Source organism: Thermobia domestica, chromosome 2 (genome assembly GCF_964235325.1).
Source record: "Thermobia domestica chromosome 2, izTheDome1.hap1.1, whole genome shotgun sequence".
Classification (NCBI taxonomy): Eukaryota; Metazoa; Arthropoda; class Insecta; order Zygentoma; family Lepismatidae; genus Thermobia; species Thermobia domestica.
In genome coordinates, this window is record NC_137455.1 from 386,378,795 (window position 1) to 386,400,066 (window position 21,272).

Below are 21,272 nucleotides of genomic sequence, written 5' to 3' on the forward strand. Positions count from 1 at the left end.
CTTATTAGCAAAGTGAAAGAGTGTACTGTAGAAGACGAAAGAGATGGAAAAGATGATTGGAATATAAGGAAATTAGTTTTAAGAGGGTGCAAATGAAGAGATTGGAGGAGAGGTATACAATAGGAAACATCATGAATTTATGTCAAGGGACATGCTAATGATGTTGAAATATTGTGATAATATTGATAGCGATCGCTTCTCGTATTATCATGCAAACTTTTCATTTTTCCTGTGTCTGAACATGATCAAGAATGCGATACTGACATAAAGTAGCTATTTTACTGTTGATCTCGTGTAGCCAAATGGTTCAAGTATTTTCCTTGCAAGTTCCGGCCTTTAATAACGGAAAAATACAAGAAGTTTCGGTGTTGACCCAGAATCGTAAACCAAATAGACAGGAAATTGAATATAATCAATAATGAATTCTAGTCTAAAAAGTTCCAATGGAAGCTGCTTGGACATTTTATTAAACAATCCATTCAGCTTTCCTAGCGTTTACCCTTCATCTATTCAGCCATTGAAGTGATTTCTAAGTGGTCAATATATATCTTTACGCTTGGAGCAATGATACAGATAAATAGGAAGAGAGAAGAGGGGAGGGGGAGGCAATGAGGAAGAATGTACAGAGAAGTGTTGGAAGAGCAGGATTAATATTAGACTTAAAGAGTGCTACACCTGCAAAATCATCGGCGCTCTTGTTTGTAAAGGGTTTCTCCTGCCTTTTCGTCTGGTTTACTGAGAATGCAACGACAGTATTGAGTTGGAAATAATTAATGTATTGCTTAAAGTATTATCTTGTAATGTATTGTAATGTATTGTATTACATTGTAATATCCCTAACAGCACAAGATGTGCTAGACATGTGTCATTTAGGTGTCCCAGCTACTTTTTAGGTACCCGACTCTTGGTACATATGATATTCATGTGCTAAGTATGTACTTTAGCTACCTATAGTTTTAGGTACTTGTTACACCTAATTGATATTTGCAACTATGTACCACAAATATAGCATTTATATACCTGTCTCAGTTTCGCACTCTAACAGTCATTTGTTTTTATGCCGCCACTTGGGACACATACTGTCATGTTTTTGGTGCATAATTTAGGTACATACTGTTTCAGATACCCTAACAACACAATATGTGCTAGGCATGCGCCATTTAGGTGTTCAAAATTCATCTCCCACATTTGATGCATTTGTTGCTTTTTTTCTAAGCGATTGTGTATTAGAAGCAACAAACGCATCAACTTTATTTGATGGCAACTGTCGCCGATCATTTGAAAGTGAATATGGAAGAAAGTAAATACATACTCGCCATTTTGCTATAAAATTACATGGCGAGCAGATTTTATCTGATCCCAAACGATTATCGTCGAAATATGCGGTTAAAGGAGCACTCTGATTAGCCAAATTCAAAAGACCTCAACAATTTATCCCTCTACAAGCGACGTTCTCTTCATCGCCTCTGTGGCCAAATCAGAAGAGCACGCGGTCAGTAATCCAAAGGTTGGTGGTTCGCGCTCACCCTGGGGTACATTTTTTTTACCTGTTTAAAGTGTTTTTTAGACTTATTTTAATGTAAACACATTACGCATATAGGCGATTTAACATATTTTGGGGGAGTAATTTTGTGGTTTATTGACACTTTCGGCATGGAGAACATACCTCAAACATACTAGGCACGTTCCCCAGGTACATGTCAGGCATGTGTCTAGGGACGGATATAGAGTGTGATTATCACTTGCCACCTCTGTGATTTCTCTCTCAGAGATACATAAGGCACATACTGGACACATTCCCATATACCTGAAGGAACATGATAGGCATATGCCTGCTATGTAATTGTGCTGTTAGGGATATTCTACTATACTGTACCGAATTGTATCATAATATATGATAATGTATTGTATTGTAATATACTGAAATGTAATGTAATATGTTGTATTGTTTTACATTATAGTGTAATAGATTGTATTGAATTGTAATAAATCCTAATTGTAATGTATTGTAATATACTGCAAGTAATTGTAATACGTTGTATTGTGTAGCAATGTGATGTAACGTGTTATTATTATTATTATTATTATTATTATTATTATTATTATTGTAATGTATTTTTATTATATTATAATGCATTATATTGTAATGTAATAAATAATGTAATGTCATATTGAATTGTAATAATTAATTCAATGGTGCAATATATTGAATTGTAATTGTAATATATTAATTCAATTGTGCAATATATTGAAATTAATTGTAATATATTGGATTGAATTATAATGTATTCTAATATACTGTAATAAATTGTAATGTATTGTTAATATGTTGTATTGTAATATATTGTAACGTATTATTATAATATTGTAATGTGTTTTTATTATATTGTAATGTAACGCATTGCATTGAACTATAATTTATTGCATAATGTCTACGTTGATGGATCCCAAACATGAAATCATGGTCACTGTTAAAGAAATACTGTCGAAGGACAAAACTGCCTCTGCCTTCTTTCTCCGCAACGTAAAAAGTAATTTCTTAAACTTCCGGACATTATAGACGGTAGATTCACAAACACAAAACAGAGACGTTAGTCAAATAACGATTTGAACATTTATCTCTTGTAGGTGGACTTAGCCCATAAATCAAGCACAAAAGGAACTCGTAATTTCTCTTTCAAAGCGAGAGCAGACGATGAAATATTTTCTGAGAAAGAGAGAATATATGAAAAATCAAGAAGATATGAAATAAAAAGATTTTTCTTTCTGTTTCTTGAAAAAATATTTTATGTGAAATGAATAGCATTAGATATTTGTCGTATAAATCACATTTGTAAATAGAGGTGGAACTGGCATTTTTGAACTAATGAAATGCTTTCGACCGCCAAATGGCGCACGTTCAACTGGATGATAATACAGAAGCACATCAATTCATAATTCTTCTTCATATTTCTTATTTCAAATACCACGCCATACATTTGAAAATCTACATAACCAGTTATTTTGTCCATTGTACTCTATAGGTTACAATTGTTTAATTAAGAGCCAAGTGAACTTTGTGGTGGACAAACACCGTGTGCATGGATTTTATCGGAGTTCCCCTGTTTCCTCCCACTTTCTCATTCCACCATTTCATTCATTTCTTGTCATTACTATCTCCTTTAGCCTAGTCGGCATAACGGTGGGACGTACAACTGAAATATTTCATTTCATTTTTTGTTTAATTAAGATGTCTGTTTACATTTAGCTACTTTTCTTTTTTGCTTTGTCCATCAACTTACATGTAACTACACCAATATTAACGTTCTATGCCTATACTCTTTAGGCTAACTGAGACGGTTGATTAATGAAAGAGAATGATTCTGAAATTAAATTTTCTGTGCTCGCCTACTGGGAATCGAACCCACGATTAGGTACACGCGCTGGATAGTAGGCTAGCGGAGAGCTAAAATGAAAGCTTGTCTAATGTTTATTGCAACACAGTTATGTAAATTATTAATTGAATATATATAAAGACACTCGCACTCAGAAAGGCCTAAACACTACAAATACAATCGTTGTGTCTGTTTCTTTCTTTAAATAATAATCTATTATGTTAGTGAAAATAAAGCAAACACACCTGCAGAGGGAAGATGGTAATCCTTTTTATAGAATTCAATATCGAGCTTCAATTTCAATGTATCAGTTTGAAATTCCAGTGTAACTAGCTCTTTTATCTTTATTTCTCGATTTTCCTTCTACATCTGTTAAAAAATAATTAAACAACTTATTTCCATTTTCAATGATAAGAAACTTGTTTGTGACAAAGACAAGACTAGTTTTCATATCAAATCTGTGATAACTAACTAAATGGAACAGGTGTTCGCTATTGTTCGAGAATTGAGTTCTTGTATTTGACAACAATCTAGCAATTCATGCTGGGATTTGTTTGACCATTTGCTTTAGCACTGTGCATGTGACCTTAAAACTAATACGACCGAAACATAACTTATGAATGTAATATTCAAATAGATGAGCTTAGTAAATTTAACCATCATCATCATGAAGTCTGTTTTCAACAAGAAATATTTATTTTAAATAATATACTCGTAGTTATGACAGATTTTGCCGCCCCGTGCAAATGCACGTGCTGTACATATGGTTGAGCCTGCTCCAAGGGCATCGATCCTTGGGGGCCGAGGGGACCCGGACCTCCCAAAGCTCATGTGGGCCCCCTCATTGTATTTGTAAATTTACAATATTTTGTAAAATTTGAATGCAATTTGTCTTAAAATCCTCATATATGCTTTCTGCATGTGCGTGGGCTTCCCAAATTTACAGAGAAATCGGCGCCCTTGGCCTGCCCTGTATATATAAAGAGAACCTTATGAAGAAGAATTGGATACATGCAATCAACTAAACAGAAAGAAACTGTAGCAGGAGCGTTGTTTCAGATACTGCTCGGAGGAGGGAGGAAGTAAGCCATTACTACTCCGTGAGTTTGATATACATACATATACAGAAGTTTATATCCCCTCGGGATAAAAATATCTGCATCTTCCGTTGCCTCGAATGTACGTAATTTTATTGGACTATCTCTCCTTTCTTTCGGAAATTATTTAGGTTCAAGAGATATAGTTCTTGTCCTCCCTCTATGGAGTATCACCTTATTATGAAATGAATAATGTTAGTGTTAGTGAAGCATGGTGGAAATTTCCACGAACTCGAATATTATTGTCTATATTTATGGTAAGAACAGCGTTCGTGAGAAACTCTGCAGGTGACGCTGGTGAGGGCTCGGCGGCATTTTGTGCATGTGGAATGAAGCCATACATGAATTAGTAAATACTTTTATTCTTCTTTTTCTTAAATAGACAAAAAAAGAAGGAAAAATGAACTCTTCCACTGCATTCAACTGGTTTCACCTACAAATTAAATAACAACTTGAAAAGTTCACCGCCAGAAATTACTCCCTAACCATAGAAATTTCATTTTAGTTTTGTTCGTTTTATCTTTCAGTTTCAGTTTTCTATGTACTTTATTCTTTAATTTATCCACTATTTTTCAGAATAAACAATTACGCTAGTCTGGGTTTTTCTATAATTGTGAACAATATTGAGTTGTCTAACATAGAAGGTAACTATATGTGGCCTTACAGTATCTTCTACTATGTTTGATACTAACACCGTGTGCGTGGGTTTTCTCGGGGTTCTCCCGTTTCCTCCCACTTTCTTCATTCCACCATTTCATTCATCACTCATCATCGCCGTCTCCTTTAGCCTAACAAGCATAATGGTGGGACGTAAAACGTGATTTCATTTCATTTTTCATTTCATATGTTTGATATGTACATATCAACACAAGACACACACACACACACACACACACACACACACATATATATATATATATATATATATATATGAGGGAATGGCGAATAGAATTCATGATATGCTGAAAAATCGTCCAGTGAAGATAATACGGAAGATAGCTAAGATGATAAATATCTCAGTCGCAAGTGGTAATTTTTTGATGACTATTTTGGTAATCAGGAAGCTCTCGGCCAAGATAAATACCGTGATTGCTCATTATGATCAAAAGTGAATTCGCATGAACATTTCAAGTCAGTGTTGTTCAGTCCTGGCTTGCTGTGTGTAATAAACTGACCACCACTGCCTTAGATCAACTAAAATCTGGGAAAATTCATATTCTTCTGATTTTGCTAACAGCTAATCGTCTGCGAAGAACTAACTAGCAAAAAAAAAAAAAAAAAAAAAAAAAAAAAAAAAAAAAAAAAAAATCAGTGTTTAAGCAACTTGAAGATAATAGTAAAAATAAAAACATCCGGGACATGTATAAGGGAATCAACGAATTTAAGAAAGGCTATCAACCTCGTGCTTATATATTAAAGAAATCTGACGGTACAGTTCTCACTGACACGGATAGCATCTTAAATAGATGGAAAGATTTCTTTGATGATTTGCTTAACACGCAACCAAAAACTAGTGTTCGTGGAAAAAAGGAGATACACACCGCAGAACCGTATATTCCAGAACCCAACCGAATAGAAGTAGAAACCGCTATAAAGAAATTAAAGAAACACAAATCTCCGGGTGTAGATGAAATTCCGGCTGAGTTAATTTTAGCTGGATGCAAAAAATTGTGGAACAAGATACACAAACTCATTCTCCTTATCTGGAACAAGGAAGAATTGCCACAAGAGTGGAAAGAATCAATCATTGTTCCAATCCACAAGAAAGGCGACAAAACTGACTGTAATAATTATCGAGGCATTTCTCTTCTGTCAACATCCTATAAAATCCTTTCAAATATTCTGTTAGCAAGATTGACCCCATACGCAGATGAAATTATTGGAGATTATCAGTGCGGATTTAGACGAAATCGATCAACTATCGACCAAATATTTACCATTCACCAAATACTCGAAAAAAAGTGGGAATACAATACCCCGGTACATCAACTATTTATTGATTTTAGAAAGGCATACGACTCGGTTAGGAGAGAAACATTATACAACGTTCTTGCAGAACTTGGAATACCGAGAAAGCCAATTAGATTAATTAAGATATGTTTAAATGAATCCCAAAGTAAAGTCCGGGTAGGAAAATTTTTGTCCACGAGCTTCCACGTCGAAAATGGCCTGAAACAAGGAGATGCGTTGTCGCCATTATTATTTAACTTCGTTTTGGAATACGCTATAAGGAAAATCAAAGATAACAACCAGGGCTTACAGTTGAACGGTATTCACCAGGTTATGGCATATGCTGATGATGTAAATTTAATAGGGGATGATAGGAGAACAATAGAAAGAAATGCAGAGATCTTATTAAACGCTTGCAGGGACATGGGTTTAGAAGTAAATGCAGAGAAAACTAAATACATGGAAGTGCGTCGGGACCGGAATACAGCAAATTATGGATGCGTTAAAATACTAAATAATACTTTTGATAAAGTGGATAGTTTCAAATATCTAGGATCAATATTAACAGAGGAAAATCATATTCACGGAGAAATTAAATGTCGCCTAAAAGCAGGAAATTTGTGTTATTATTCGGTTCAAAATCTCTTGTCGTCGCGAATTCTGTCGAGGAATTTGAAACTTAAAATATACAAAACGATAATCATGCCTGTAGTTCTGTACGGCTGCGAAACATGGTCACTTACTCTGAGGGAAGAAGATAGACTGAAAGTATTTGAGAACAAGATCCTGAGACGAATATTCGGACCCAAGAGGAACGGGAATGGGGAATGGCGGAAACTTCATAACGAGGAACTACATAATTTATATGGTTTACCCAACATTGTTAGGGTCGTCAAGTCTAGGAGGCTTAGATGGGCGGGTCATGTAGCTAGAATGGAAGAAAGTAGAGACGCTTTCAAAGTCTTGACTGGAAGACCAATCGGAAAACAACCATTAGGAAGACCTAGGCGCAGATGGGAGGACAATATAAGATGGATCTCGCAGAGATTGGAATACAGAGTAGAAACTGGATGCAGTTAGCTAAGAATAGAAGTCAGTGGAGAGCTTTTGTGAACGCGGCATTGAACCTCCGGGTTCCATAGGCCATAGAGTTAGTTAGTTAGTTAGGTCCCACGTTATGTCGGCTAGGTTAGACACGGTGATGATGAGAAATAAATGCAAAGATGGAGGAATAAAATGGGAGGATACGGGAAAAACCCGAAAAAAACCGATGCATAGGGTGTTTGTTCATCACAAAGTCCATTTGGTGCGAGCTGGGATCCAGCCTGGGACCCCACGTATCAGAGGTAAGCACTGCCACTGAGCCACTACGGTCCTAAAGAGAACTTATTAGCGTACGCCACTGTGTTTGTTTGCTCTGAGTCTGGGAAGGTTTTTATGATTTTATTTACTTCAGTGATACAATTGACCACTGAAATACCCATTTAAAATTTCACACAAAAATTTTTCTTACTCTGGAAACTACAACAGATGGCATCAGGCGGGCTTGCTGACAATGTAAGTTTGTCTGAAGGGGATTTCGCTGCTTGATATCATTTTTCTGTGTATTTTAAAGGTCTTATTAACCGATTGAGAAAGTATATGATGCATGCAATTCCGATAAAAGTACCACATTCCTAACTCTCTGATTGCACAATTATGTTTGTTTATGGAAATAAAGTCTTCAGTATTCAAAGATTATGCTCCTTAGACTACAAGAGGCGAATAAATTATTATGAAACAATGGTGGAATGAGAATGTTGGAGAAAACGAAGAACATAGGAACATGGTATTATTCACCACAAACCCACATGTTTCGGAATCGAATCAGTAACCCATCACACCAGAGCTGAGAGCTCTTAATTCTATTCTGCCATCTTTATATGTTTAATTTTCGTCTCCTATTCTGTATTTTTGTCTAGTTTTATTTTAAGTAGTAGCGGAACTAGACGATATAAACTGAAGGGGGAGCCAGAACCCTGAATATGATAGGTTTATTATGAGTTTACTATAAACTTTCAAAAATATATAAATAATAGCTTAAATTATTTGTCACTCAAAAAACTGGGGGGTCTAGGCTATAGATATAGAGAAAGCTTTTGACAACGTAGATTGGAATATCATGTTCAGAGCGTTGAAGAATCTGAAAGTAGATTACAGAGACAGAAGAATAATATACCAACTTCACAGGAACCAGACAGCTGTTATAGGAAGAGATCAGAAGGAAACAAGAATAAGTAAAGGAGTGAGGCAAGGATGTTGACTTTCACCTCTCCTGTTCAACGTCTATATAGAACAGGCTGTGAAAGAATTCTTGGATAAAAACGAGAAAGGCGTAAAAGTAAATGGTCAGGTTTTCAGCACAAAAAGGTTTTCTGATGACATAGCATTGATAGCGGAGAACGATGAGGACATACAGGAAGCACTTTCAAACTTGAACGACCAACTGGAAAAAACATGTAAAACGACGATAAATAAGAAGAAAACCAAAGTAATGAAGTGCACAAGAGCAGGACAGGAAGAGGCAAACGTATGGCTAGATTGAGAGAAAATCGAAGACGTTAAGACGTTCCCGTATTTAGGAAGTCTAATATCCTTGAACGGAAGAAGTGAAAAAGATCCAGAAAGAAGATCCAGAAGAAAAAGAAGTGAAAGTTCCAGAATAGCGCAGGCTAAACAAGCATTCAATAGGAAAAGAGGATTACTAACATCAAGAAATGTGTCGCTGGACGTTCGTAAACGATTTATTAAGACACTAGTATGGAGCATGGTGCTTTACGCATAAGAGACGTGGACACTGAGAAAAGCTGAAATATCCAAGCTGGAAGCATTTGAAATGTGGTGTTGGCGCAGAATGCTGCGCATATTATGGACCGAAAGGAATGAAGACGTACTAAAGGAAGCTAATAAAGGAAGACAGATCATGAAGATGATAGGAAAAAGAAGAAACAGCATGATGGCCATCTTATTCGACACTCCGATTGGATCACTGTGCTGATAAAGGGAAAGGCACAATGAAAACCAGGAAGAGGAAGACCAAGGACAGAATATCTAAATGCAGTTACAAAGAAAAGGCGTTATCAAAGTATAAAACAGCTCTCCCAAGCGAGAGAAAAGTTTTAAAATTTCCATGTTGCCTACCTACCTATGGTTGATGTGAACAAGAAGAAGAGGGCTCCCCGCCCCGGACCAGATCCGCCACTAATCTTATACGCACATTACGCTTCCATTATTGTGATTTTTATGATAGTATCTTTCCTGGACAGATTACTTCAATACCGCATAGATGGTGTAAAATGTAATAAAACAGACAATAAATAATAATAATAATAATAATAATAATAATAATAATAATAATAATAATAATAATAATAATAATAATAATAATAATAATAAAAACAATTTGCGGAATCCGGGGCCAGTGGCGCGCCCTATAATCCAGATCTATGGGAGGTGAGATACAGTGGTGGGGAACGTCCTATACTGTAAGGGTTGTTATAGCATGGTCTGTGTAACGATCACCTGTGTGAATTAAGAAACAGTGATGGTTCGAAACCAATTAATAGTAGAGCCCTTCCTTCCTAAGGTTGGTACACAGAAACTCAACGTCTGCGGAAAATCAGACAAGAAAGTAATCAACTAACTCTAACAGAATCTTTTATCCTCAGAGTTACACAGGTTGAGTTACGAATGGGAGAAGAATGCAAATCTTTAATCAAAAAATTATAATCTTACTTCTTAACGCTTGCACAGATTTTTTGCTCAGTTGGAAATCGAAGTCAACATCTTATAACATGTTTAATATGGTAGTCAATACAGGACCATCGCTTATGCTAAAAGGCAGTTGAATTAATACAGAATAACAACATATGTACAAATTCTTCATACTGTCAGTAATAATGAAAATATTTAATAATAACTGATATACTTACTACTTTCCATGGCGAAGGAGCATTCTGGGTCATCAAATGGGAAGATACTGATCTCGCCTTGGCAGGACAGGATTAAATGCCTCCTACAATTGAGAAAAAAATGTTCCACGTATTACTAATAATCTATTAAAATTATTCATTGCTAGTACAGGGAGTTAAAACGCAATGTACATTAAGGGAGTGTGGCATTCTTATTAAAATCTGAAACATTCTCATCACAGTTTTCATGCTTCCTATGGTCTTTCCGTTTTTACTATACATTTAGTATAACCTGTTACGCGTTAATCCAACACAACATACATTAGACATTCTAATTGGCCAGCTATCTCTTCCTTGGACAACCGTTCGCGTCTTATCAAGAGAAAGCCATATTATTATCGGTTTGCCTGTTGCTTTAGAGGTTAATATTTAAAACAACCAGATTATATTTCAGATTGAAATGCACATTCTAATCTCTCGTGAAATAGAATACATTATAGAGTATATTGTGAAACGTGATAGTTCAATCAATGTGCGATCACTAATAAGCTGAGCGAAATGGAAATTGATCTTCTACACTGGAAGCTACAATATACCTCTCTATTAGTGTATCTCCAGATACCAACGCCTTTGGAGGTCGCCAGAATTGTAAGTAAACTTGTAGTACGTAATAGTTTTAATACGTGAGAAACTACACAGTAACATTTATTTAAACTAGGAATGCAATGGATGTACCCGATTGCAATGAAATGAGCTGAGCGAGCTTAAACTACGTAATCATTCCTGGCCATTATGCAATAATAAATGCCATTTTTAATTGTTGACAAAAAAATCGCGTGAAAACTTTTTCCCCATGTTAAGTCTATGCAAGCGTTTTTCGGTGATTATTCCTCGATGGTACATCGGATTTTTGATTTCGACCTATGTTGTCACTCAGCACGACATACTCTATCAGCGTGCTAAGTTTGGTTGAGATCGGCCAAACGGTTTAGGAGGAAGCGTTTTTCGGTCATTATTCCTCGATGGTACATAGGATTTTTGATTTCGACCTATGTTGTCACTCAGCACGACATACTCTATCAGCGTGCTAAGTTTGGTTGAGATCGGCCAAACGGTCTAGGAGGAAACGTTTTTCGGTCATTATTCCTCGATGGTACATCGGATTTTTGATTTCGACCTATGTTGTCACTCAGCACGACATACTCTATCAGCGTGCTAAGTTTGGTTGAGATCGGCCAAACGGTCTAGGAGGAAGCGTTTTTCGGTCATTATTCCTCGATGGTACATCGGATTTTTGATTTCGACCTATGTTGTCACTCAGCACGACATACTCTATCAGCGTGCTAAGTTTGGTTGAGATCGGCCAAACGGTCTAGGAGGAAGCGTTTTTCGGTCATTATTCCTCGATGGTACATCGGATTTTTGATTTCGACCTATGTTGTCACTCAGCACGACATACTCTATCAGCGTGCTAAGTTTGGTTGAGATCGGCCAAACGGTCTAGGAGGAGTTCGCGGACAACCAAACGGCTAACCCGAGTATAAGAGCTTCGCTTCGCTCAGCTCAATTAAATATATTTTCAAATCATGAACGGTCGTATATTCTCCGTGTTCTTAATAACAACAATGTAGTTATATATCTACCTGGCAAGTGGCGGAGACTTATGGGAGGGAGGAGGGGACACATGGTTTTTACTTGGGTGCTGTTCAGGAGTGTGCCCGGAATTTTTTGTTGGGAGAAGTCTAATTTTGGGGGATCCATACTGCAAGGTACTACGTGCATATGATATTGAACCTGTGCCATTCTACTCTTGAAAAGATGTTAAGTTATTGTTAAGTATTTGGCATCTATATTCTCAGAAAAAATGATAGAATTAGGCTGCTTTTATAACGAAAGAAAGAATGCAGATGAAGTGTAAGAATTCTCTGCTAAACAAGTAGAGTTAATCAAGAAAGTGTACAAATATATATCGACCTATCGAGTTTTTTTTTGCGGGGGGGGGGGTGTTCGGATTCGATTGACTACCACGTGGGTGCGTCCCTGGTGCCGTATGGCTGTTAAAATGAAACTCTCAAGTCCTTGTATTTGAGGTCGTAAGGTTGAAGTGAGGGCAAGTCCAGAGACCAAAGGATTTGTGTAATTGGTGAAGATTTCTGCACGTTGTTATCACTTTTACTTCTACCACACATAACAACCATTACTCATATCACTATTAATACTAACCAAACGTCTGCTGCATTGAACTAAATCAAAATAACACAAAACTTCGGTAATTTTAGACGTTTACCTGATTATTAATATCTTTCCGACTTCCTCGCTGCATCAAGAATAATTCTATGTTTTTTTTTAAAGAATCGTTTTGTGAAAATGTTGACAGACCATTTTCAAATTTGTCTGATCACACATTTAGGCAGTCAGAAGTTCTGTTTCTATAACCTATCTATCTTTCATCACAAATAATTGTTCGACAAGTGCACTACTGATGACTGGTATAGTGAAAATATACTGCATTATTTTAAACAGATTTGGTACGTCTGCTTTCTCAAAACACACATTCCTTAATTAACAATACGTATTTATCCTTCCTGCAACGTTTTTATGTTAGCGCTACGATTTCAAATCAGAAAACATATTGTATAATTAATTTCCATAGAAAGTAATTTGAAGGGAATAATTTTGTGGTTGTCAGATCATTAAATGAAAATAGTACCCAACGATAATAATGTGCAACGATAATGTACAATGATAATTATGCAATTTTTTTAAACTTAACGAACTTTATACACGTAACCAAAAACTTTAAAATGTTACAGACACTATAATGTACACTGGCGGAAATTATAATTCTCCCTCGAGGATATGTACCTAGGTATAGCTGCTGAAAAGCGGTAAGTTTACTATTGCCTACACCGCAATTTTCCTTTTCTCCCCTTCCTCTTTTGCAAGCTCACAAGCTTAAAACACAGACTAGGTTCAAAAGTGCACAGAACAGAAACAAAAACATGTAACATAGTATTCGAATACATGAATCTAACCTGATATAAAAGTGTTCCAATTTTCAACCTACTTAAAAATTTCGTTACTGAATTCTCTGTTTCTCTGTCTGTTATTTGTGAATTTTCCAATATTGAGTCCTCCATTCGATAGAGCATTAACAACTACATGAAAAAAGTGATGGAATTTTTCGCGTCATTCTCACCGTTCCCGAGAAATTAGCCAAATAGTTCTGATTTCGGGAGACTTAAGGACCCATATCTCGGGAACTGTAACTCATAGAGAGATCATATTGGTGTTGATCGATACCTAAGAGGATGGTGAACAATTGATACCAAAGTAACCGGTGGCCACTATTTTCCAGATGTTTGGTAGCCAAAAAAGTCCGGATTTCGGGAGATTTAAGGAGCTAAGGAGCCATATGTTAAGGCACTGTAAGTCATAGAGAGATGATATTTTGCGAAATCTTCAATTTTGAGCCTATCATTTTGACCATATGTCTTCGTAACACAACATATCCCAAAACGTTTTAACAGAACTCCTGAAGGAAAGATGTGAAAAAAAATAGTACTTAAGGAAATTATAAGTGGATATATATATATTACAAGAATTGTTTAATGAGTATAATAATAAAGTACATAGAACAATTAGTATAAAGCCTATAGAAGTTAGGTTAGGAATCCTTTTTAATTCTGGCAATGATCTTGTAGCATTCTCAACTGGATTTTTTTACAGTGCAACCCCTATGTTGTTATGCAACCATAATCACGCTAAAGAATGTATGGTTGCCTATTAAATATATTAGTTGATCGTAATTAAGCCAGCGTCTGTTGAGGTGCTCCATAGTTTAATTCTAAAGATTACCATCAGATTCCAACCATGGAACCACCAGGAAGTTACACTTTCTTTTACCAAAAAAAAAAAAGGTGCATTTATGTTGATATTATGTGTGAATATACCCAGAACATATAGATAGACGGGTCGAATTAAGAATCTTATCCTTTTTTGAAGTCGATGGAAAAGTAAACCTAGCCTTTTCTTATAATAAAACTATAAATAAGTAACAATAACATATCTATTTGGAATACCCGTAAAAAGTCATTAGCGTACGCGCCTTTGGCGTGGGAGACTCGAGTTCGATTTCCGGGAGGAGGTAATGTGGTTCCGATGTCAAGCTGTACATCCACGTCCTATATAGCCTCACTGCTGAAATGGACACTAAACTCAAAATCAAAATTAAAAGAACATATATTTATAAGTAGAGCTCCAAGATGTCAGTGCTAAACTCACATTAATGTACTTGCAAATGCAATATACAAGCAGAGGCGTCATTTGGGGAGGACATATGTTTTTTTTTTAATAAAATGTATACTAATCTACTAATCCATAACGTGAAAGTTTTAAGTCAGTGGACATCCTCCTCCTTGACAAACCTGAAATGACGCTACTGCATACTAGCACTAACCTATCATATCCTACTATAGATATATCACATTGACTTGATCCATAGTCTTCCGTTGCAAGCGCTGCTATCGGCTGAAGGAATTTCACTCACTTTCTCTCGCTTAGCAACAGCGGAAGCCTTATTGGCTCCACGCGTGGGTGTGTGAGGGTGTGAGCTTTAGTTCGCATTTTTTACCACGGCTCAAGACATTTTGGCAGCACAATAACCTAACGTACTCTACTATCCTAACCTAAACTACCGCAGGGGCGGATCCAGGACGGACTTCTGGGGGGGGGGGTTGGTGGGTTGGAATACTGCTACTTAAAGCTACTTTTAAGAGGTCCAAACTCTGGGATGGGTTTTATTTATATATATAAAATAAGAAAGTTCCCTCTTCTGAGGGGCCGATCGCTACGATCGCCCCCCTGGATCCGCCACTGATCTACCGTATCCTATTCTACAATCCGTAAGGATGAAGCTTTCCGTCACGTAAGGGAGGAGCATAGTGCTTGCACTATTCTTGCTTACGTGCATAACCAGTGTCCATGACGCATCTGCTCCCTATGGACACGCTCCCACAAGGGCCCATCAGCTTCGCTTCACTCTGACTCGAATAGATAGCATTTGTAAAAATGAAATCTTTAAGTCTTACGTTCCACAGCTATGCCGGCTAGGCTAAAGGAGATGGCGATGATCAATAATGAATGCAATGATGGAGTGAATTAAATGTGAGGAAACGGGAGAACCCCGAGAAAACCCAAGTACATGGTGTTTGTCCACTACAAAATCCACTTGGCGTGAGCTGGGATCGAACCAGGGACTTGCAACCTCAAAGGTGAACGCTCTACCATTGAGCCACCGCGATCCCCTAGCTAGCATTTGTATTTTGTAGAGTACACTTAGCACAGGTTGGTTTGTGTATTTTGCACTATAGTTTTTATCTCATACATCCGGAAGGTGAATTTATATGGAAATCGTGAACGAATTCTAATTTTTCGACAATTATTTCTGGTCGTCTCCTTAAACTTTATTTGTACTAAGTTGCACATTATCATGTCGACTTGAATTTCAACAAATGATGAGGTTCAGTTCACTGGATATTTTCTTGCAAGTTACTCATTAAAACTACAAATAAATTACGAGAAGTGTAGGAAAGACAAAATACTCGCAGTTATTATGATTCTATTTTACAGGGACATGAAATAAGGACAGAAATTTATTTTCTTACTGCCAAAAATGGGAGCAGTCATGTTAACTATAACATATACGGCAGTTAAAAGAAAATGTGTAAAATGTATATATGTTACTTGTGAGCGATCTGCAACTGTTGACTATAAACTACGAAATGAATCGACACGTTCCTTAATCTATTGTAACCGAGAGTTCTTGTGTTGGCACACGATGGCGTAAAATATTCAGTTGAGGATGAATTATTCAAAGTACGTCGGAAAGAATTGTCCTACATTGAAGCTAGAAATCGATCACAGCTTTTTCTTGTTCGACCTACAAACCTCCAAGATTCACTGGAAAGTCTTGGGAAACTGATCTGTAAAGCAAGATGTCGTCGACGATACACTAATTTTATGTTTCTCCAATTATTGTACAGAGTATCTGAAGAGTAATTGTCTAGAGACTTATTATTTTAGGTTGGATGAAATTTACTGTTTGGATTAAAATCAGTCTGGGTCAAGGTTTTGAGTTAATCATTGGAAAAAAACAAAATGGTTACCGATAATTCTCTCAAAAATAACTCGATTTTCATGAGACGTGGCGTTTGCTTTGATTGATACTTTCCGACGAAGTCTAAGTTCTGGCAAAGATAACAGGATGAATTACCCCAACTTGGAGAATCGAGATTTACCCGAGTTTACTCTGCAACGGTACCACAAATATTACGTTTCCGAAAGAGATTTCGCTTTTGCTTCTCTGTTAGAAGTGTCACCGTTAGGAGAAGACATCTTTTTCCCGTACAGGAGAAAAAAAAACTATCAAATTATTAATGGCAAAAAAACATCTTTTTAATGGTATAAGAAATCTTTCTCAAGCTATTCACGGAGATCAACTATAAAGTCATGAATAAAGCTCCAGTTGGAATGACCAATCATAATTTAGTTTTAGCAAACTTCACACAAGCAAAATGGGGGGGGGGGGCATGGGAAGGAAAGGGAGGGACGAAAAGTATGCAGGATTTTCGAACGGGGCGCCAGGTAAACACGGTTTGAAACCACTGCTCTAGAGAAAGCATTGCTCGTTGCCAAATACTAACTAAAACTGTATGGCCTACTGTCAGGCATACTCAAAGAAAGCCTTAAAAATGTTAATGAAAAAATTGATTTCAAACTTCAAATAAAAGATTTCACGATTAGAGGAAGCAGTGAACAATGCTTCCGTCTTACTCAAGAAATCTTTTATGTTTGCTTTGTCTTTTTTTCAATGAATTGTGATTAAAAAGAACCCTTAATTTAGTACAATTAAAAGTTCTGTTTTTTTTAAAAAAAAAGGTACTCATAATTAAAAGCTTGTGGAACTAGAACAAGTACAACATCACAAAAGAGAAATGTGTTTTGAAAGAGTAAATTATGCTGAGTGCCATCTGCAGAATAGCTTCTCAGTTATCTTGGGAATTTCATACGGTTCATTGTTTATATTATTCATTCGTAGCTCGCCGCTGCTTGGGTTTGGCGCCACTGAACCTGGACACTGGCTATATAATCTTGCTCATGAATATTAGAGAGCCTCGGAACATTTTGATGACTTCTGGAAGCTGGTAAATTCAAGTTCATAATTGGAACAAGGTCTTCTCAAATGCGTTTACAGTTGTTGATTATTCTCGCTAGGCATTCTCTTTCTCCAACAACGTCCATTTTATCCCTCTCATCTTTTCACTTGTTCAACTTCTGCATTTTGTTTCATAAGCAGGTTTATCACTGAACAGCTGGTAGCGAGGCTAAACTACGTTCTAGTCAGAGACGGTGTAAACATGGAGCTGTTAAAAATTATTTAAGAGTGTTGGTGTTTAATTTATTTTGCCCTTACTTGAAAAAAAATGGCTACACTGCCACAGATGGTCCCGGATATAATCCACATGAATATTATTTTCAACACTGTATTACAACTTACCTGTTCTTACTTTCATATAGCTTACCTACAATTACTCCTGTTTTATAACTGGCCTTGACTATTCACTGTTAAACACAAATATTTTTTCTTTTCATGATTCTTTTGCTCTTTCCCACATCCGTATACATAAATATAGTATTACTGCGCAGAATTAGTATCTTGGAACCGTTAAATGTTGCAAATTACACACTACTCATTAATGACTAAAATAATGAGGTCCGATTAAATATCATACTTTCCCAAAGGGCGAAGTAAAAATTACATTGAAGTAATGTCACGTGGTATTTAGTCCACTTTGCACACAGCTTTATTGATAAAAAAGTGATTTATTTACGTTACGAAACATAGCTGAGTGAGCGAAGGGGGTTAAAAGCCCCACAGGGTTCGTTTTGTTCCATGTTGACCATAATACAGCAGCATAATATTCTAAGTTAGTTAATAACACAGTAGGTTTGAAACACTGTCAGATTATGCTCTACTGCCACATCACCTCATATCGCACCAATCCGCTAACACATAAAGTCCACAATTTAACGTAAGTTTTCTCCCTTATAAGTAACCCTAGCGTAATGACCTTTCTAACGTTTGTTATTGTCATTGTCACATTTAGTCTGATTCTGTTCATTTCTTCGTACATTTTATATTTCAGGGTCGCCATTTGCGGCAGTTAACCCAATAAATTTTTAATGCTACCTTATTATTTTTTTTGCATCTATCTTGATTTTAATGACCATCGTTTGTGGCAATAATATGCTGACTCATATTTGTTTGGAAATTCAATAATCCCGGGAGCGTCCAGGATCAAAATACATTCTATGGGCCTACGAGTCAACGAACTAAATCCCAGAAATTAAGTATTAAATTACCTATTCCATTTATGCCTAATAACGCTACACTTAGCTGTTACAAGTTATTTTACTAATAAGGTATTTTTAATGTTCGTTGCTACGCCTGTAATATCGCCCGCCTTTGATACTGTTTTCATTTAATGATAGCCACCGAATTACAATACTGTTTGGAGTGGGTGATACCAATACGTCATCCAAGATTCCCACATGTACTTCAGTGAGACAGAGAGATAGAGAGATGAAACGATGTTGGCTATATCAGAGCTTCGGCTGTGGGGCCAAGAAATAAAAAACCATCTCATTGAGGCTTCGCAATCATATCTACTGCTTGAAGTTGAAATTGGTCAACAATCAGGAAGCGGATACTACTCCTTCCCCATTCCTCTCGTATTCTGGTATAAATTTCGTAATGATCCTCTGATAATTTTAATAGATAGTAGGTATGTGTCTTGTTTGAGATTAGCCTTACTTCTATTATTTGGAATGAAATCTTTCAGTTTAACATCCCACGCATGGTGGAAAGACTACAAGGTGGATGCAATGCACTGCTATATTCTTGTCGCTCTGGCGCATGACGTCATTTTGGTCGCAGACGTGGCCAACGAGAGTCAGATGAACTTTTAACAAGCGCTTGCTCGCTGGTATCTTACACGCAAATTTCTCTTCTATTTATAGTGATCTTCAACGAAGTAAAAATTTTAGTACAAACAATAATTATATAAACGTAATGCAATCAATGCTTAAGCTAAGTGAATTCAAAGGAAGATATTTACAATAGCAAAAGAAACAGCAATATCAGTTCATAAATTTATTAAACAGCTTTGAAGCTTGAACAAGCCAATATTAATCACTACATTTTCTGCTTTCTCTTTCTTTTCTTTTCTTTTTCTTTTTTAAACATCTGAAGTAATACACTCGAGTATGTATAGGCCTGAATAATCTATAACACAGTGTGTCGTTAATTCATTTCATTATTATATATTTATGTATGCTCAAGTATATTTTCGTAACACATTGATCGGTTTTGATTTACTATTATTAATATTATTTTGCTTGAAAGAGAATTCTTTATTGATGGCCTCACATAAATTTTGAGAATATCTCAAGGGAGAATTCATGGTTTTCGTAAACAGAAATGCAGTACGTATATTTTCGTTATGCTTGGACAGTTTTTTTAAAGAGGTTGCTCCCACGTAAGTTTCGTCAGAATCTCAGGGAGGTTAAAAACTTTATTGAGCAGGGACGCACGTATTTAATATTTTAAACATCGTTTTTATTTTTGATTTATAAAAAATATCTTATTTGAAGTCGCTGATTGCTTATTTATAGAATTTGTATTTAAACAAAAGGTTTGGTGAAACTGACAGTTCTCTCAAAATTATACGCTAAAGACAAACTAGTGCGACAATGATTTGTGTTTTTTCATTTCAAGTACAACCTCATGTCCTGACGGGTACATGATAAACAGTGTTGCCAGATGTGCTTGTTCTAAGCAGTTACGAAACGGTTCTTTACTAATGAGTGCACAAACTTAAAAAAATTTGAAGCAAAAACTTTAACAAAAAAATTTTGAAAAAAAATTTCAAACAAAAAATTTTCAAAAAAACTTTTGAAACGAAAAAAAAATTGAAACAAAATATTTTCAATCAAAAATTTTGAAACGAAAAAATTTTCAAACAAAAATTTTAAAACAAATAATTTTGCAAACAAAAATTTCAAACGAAAAATTTTCAAACAAAAAATTCAAACAAAATTTTGGAACAAAAATTGTCAAACAACAATTTCCAAACAAAAAATTCAAACAAAAATTTCAAACAAAAATTTTCAAAAAAGTTTCAAACGAAAAAATTTCAAACCAAAAATATTCAAACAAATAATTTCATGTTTCACGGTTAACCGTCAAACATTATCCGGTTTTTAACTATTCGATTAACAAATAAACGGTTTTGATCATATTTATCAGTGAGTACAAAATGTTGAACAAAACCAAGATTTTTAAATGTTAAACAAACTTAAAACTGAATGCAGCAAAGATTTGAAAATCATCAGCCAATCAGATTGCACGAAAGATAGTATTCAACCAATCAGATTGCATGAAAGATAGTGCTCAGCCAATCAAATTGCATCAACAATAACTTTGCCTGTGTCAGATTACATCACCTTGTGGCTAAATTTCAAAGTGTTGTAGCATGTATTGCCTTTCGTCTATGAGTCATAAGATTCAATAAGGTTACCTATCAGATTTCTGAAAACTCAAGGTTAATTCAACCACCGCCAATGATCTTAGATTATGAGCTTAACTAAAGTTCAAAGTATTGTTTCAAATTTCGCGCCTCATACCAAAATTTTGTTTATCACAATTCCCAAATTTAAAGAATACCTCTCTCGATATACCTAAGTCTTAGAATTAATCATATAATTACATGTTGTAGTTAGGTCTCAATTAGGTCAATTGTTTATCTTAGCAGAACCAACTGTTGTCTAGAAACGTGTTA

General features: G+C 35.9%; 1 protein-coding gene across 15 annotated transcripts in view; it reads right to left on the reverse strand.

Annotated features, from left to right (window-relative positions):
- Positions 1–21,272, reverse strand: part of pHCl-1 (pH-sensitive chloride channel 1) — an 839,505-nt gene that overhangs the window by 126,842 nt on the left and 691,391 nt on the right. For all 15 annotated transcript variants that reach the window (XM_081749495.1, XM_081749485.1, XM_081749494.1 and 12 more), the window contains one exon: positions 10,393–10,475. In XM_081749495.1, coding sequence (XP_081605621.1) covers positions 10,393–10,475 — 83 coding nt within the window. The remainder of the gene's footprint in view (positions 1–10,392; positions 10,476–21,272) is intronic.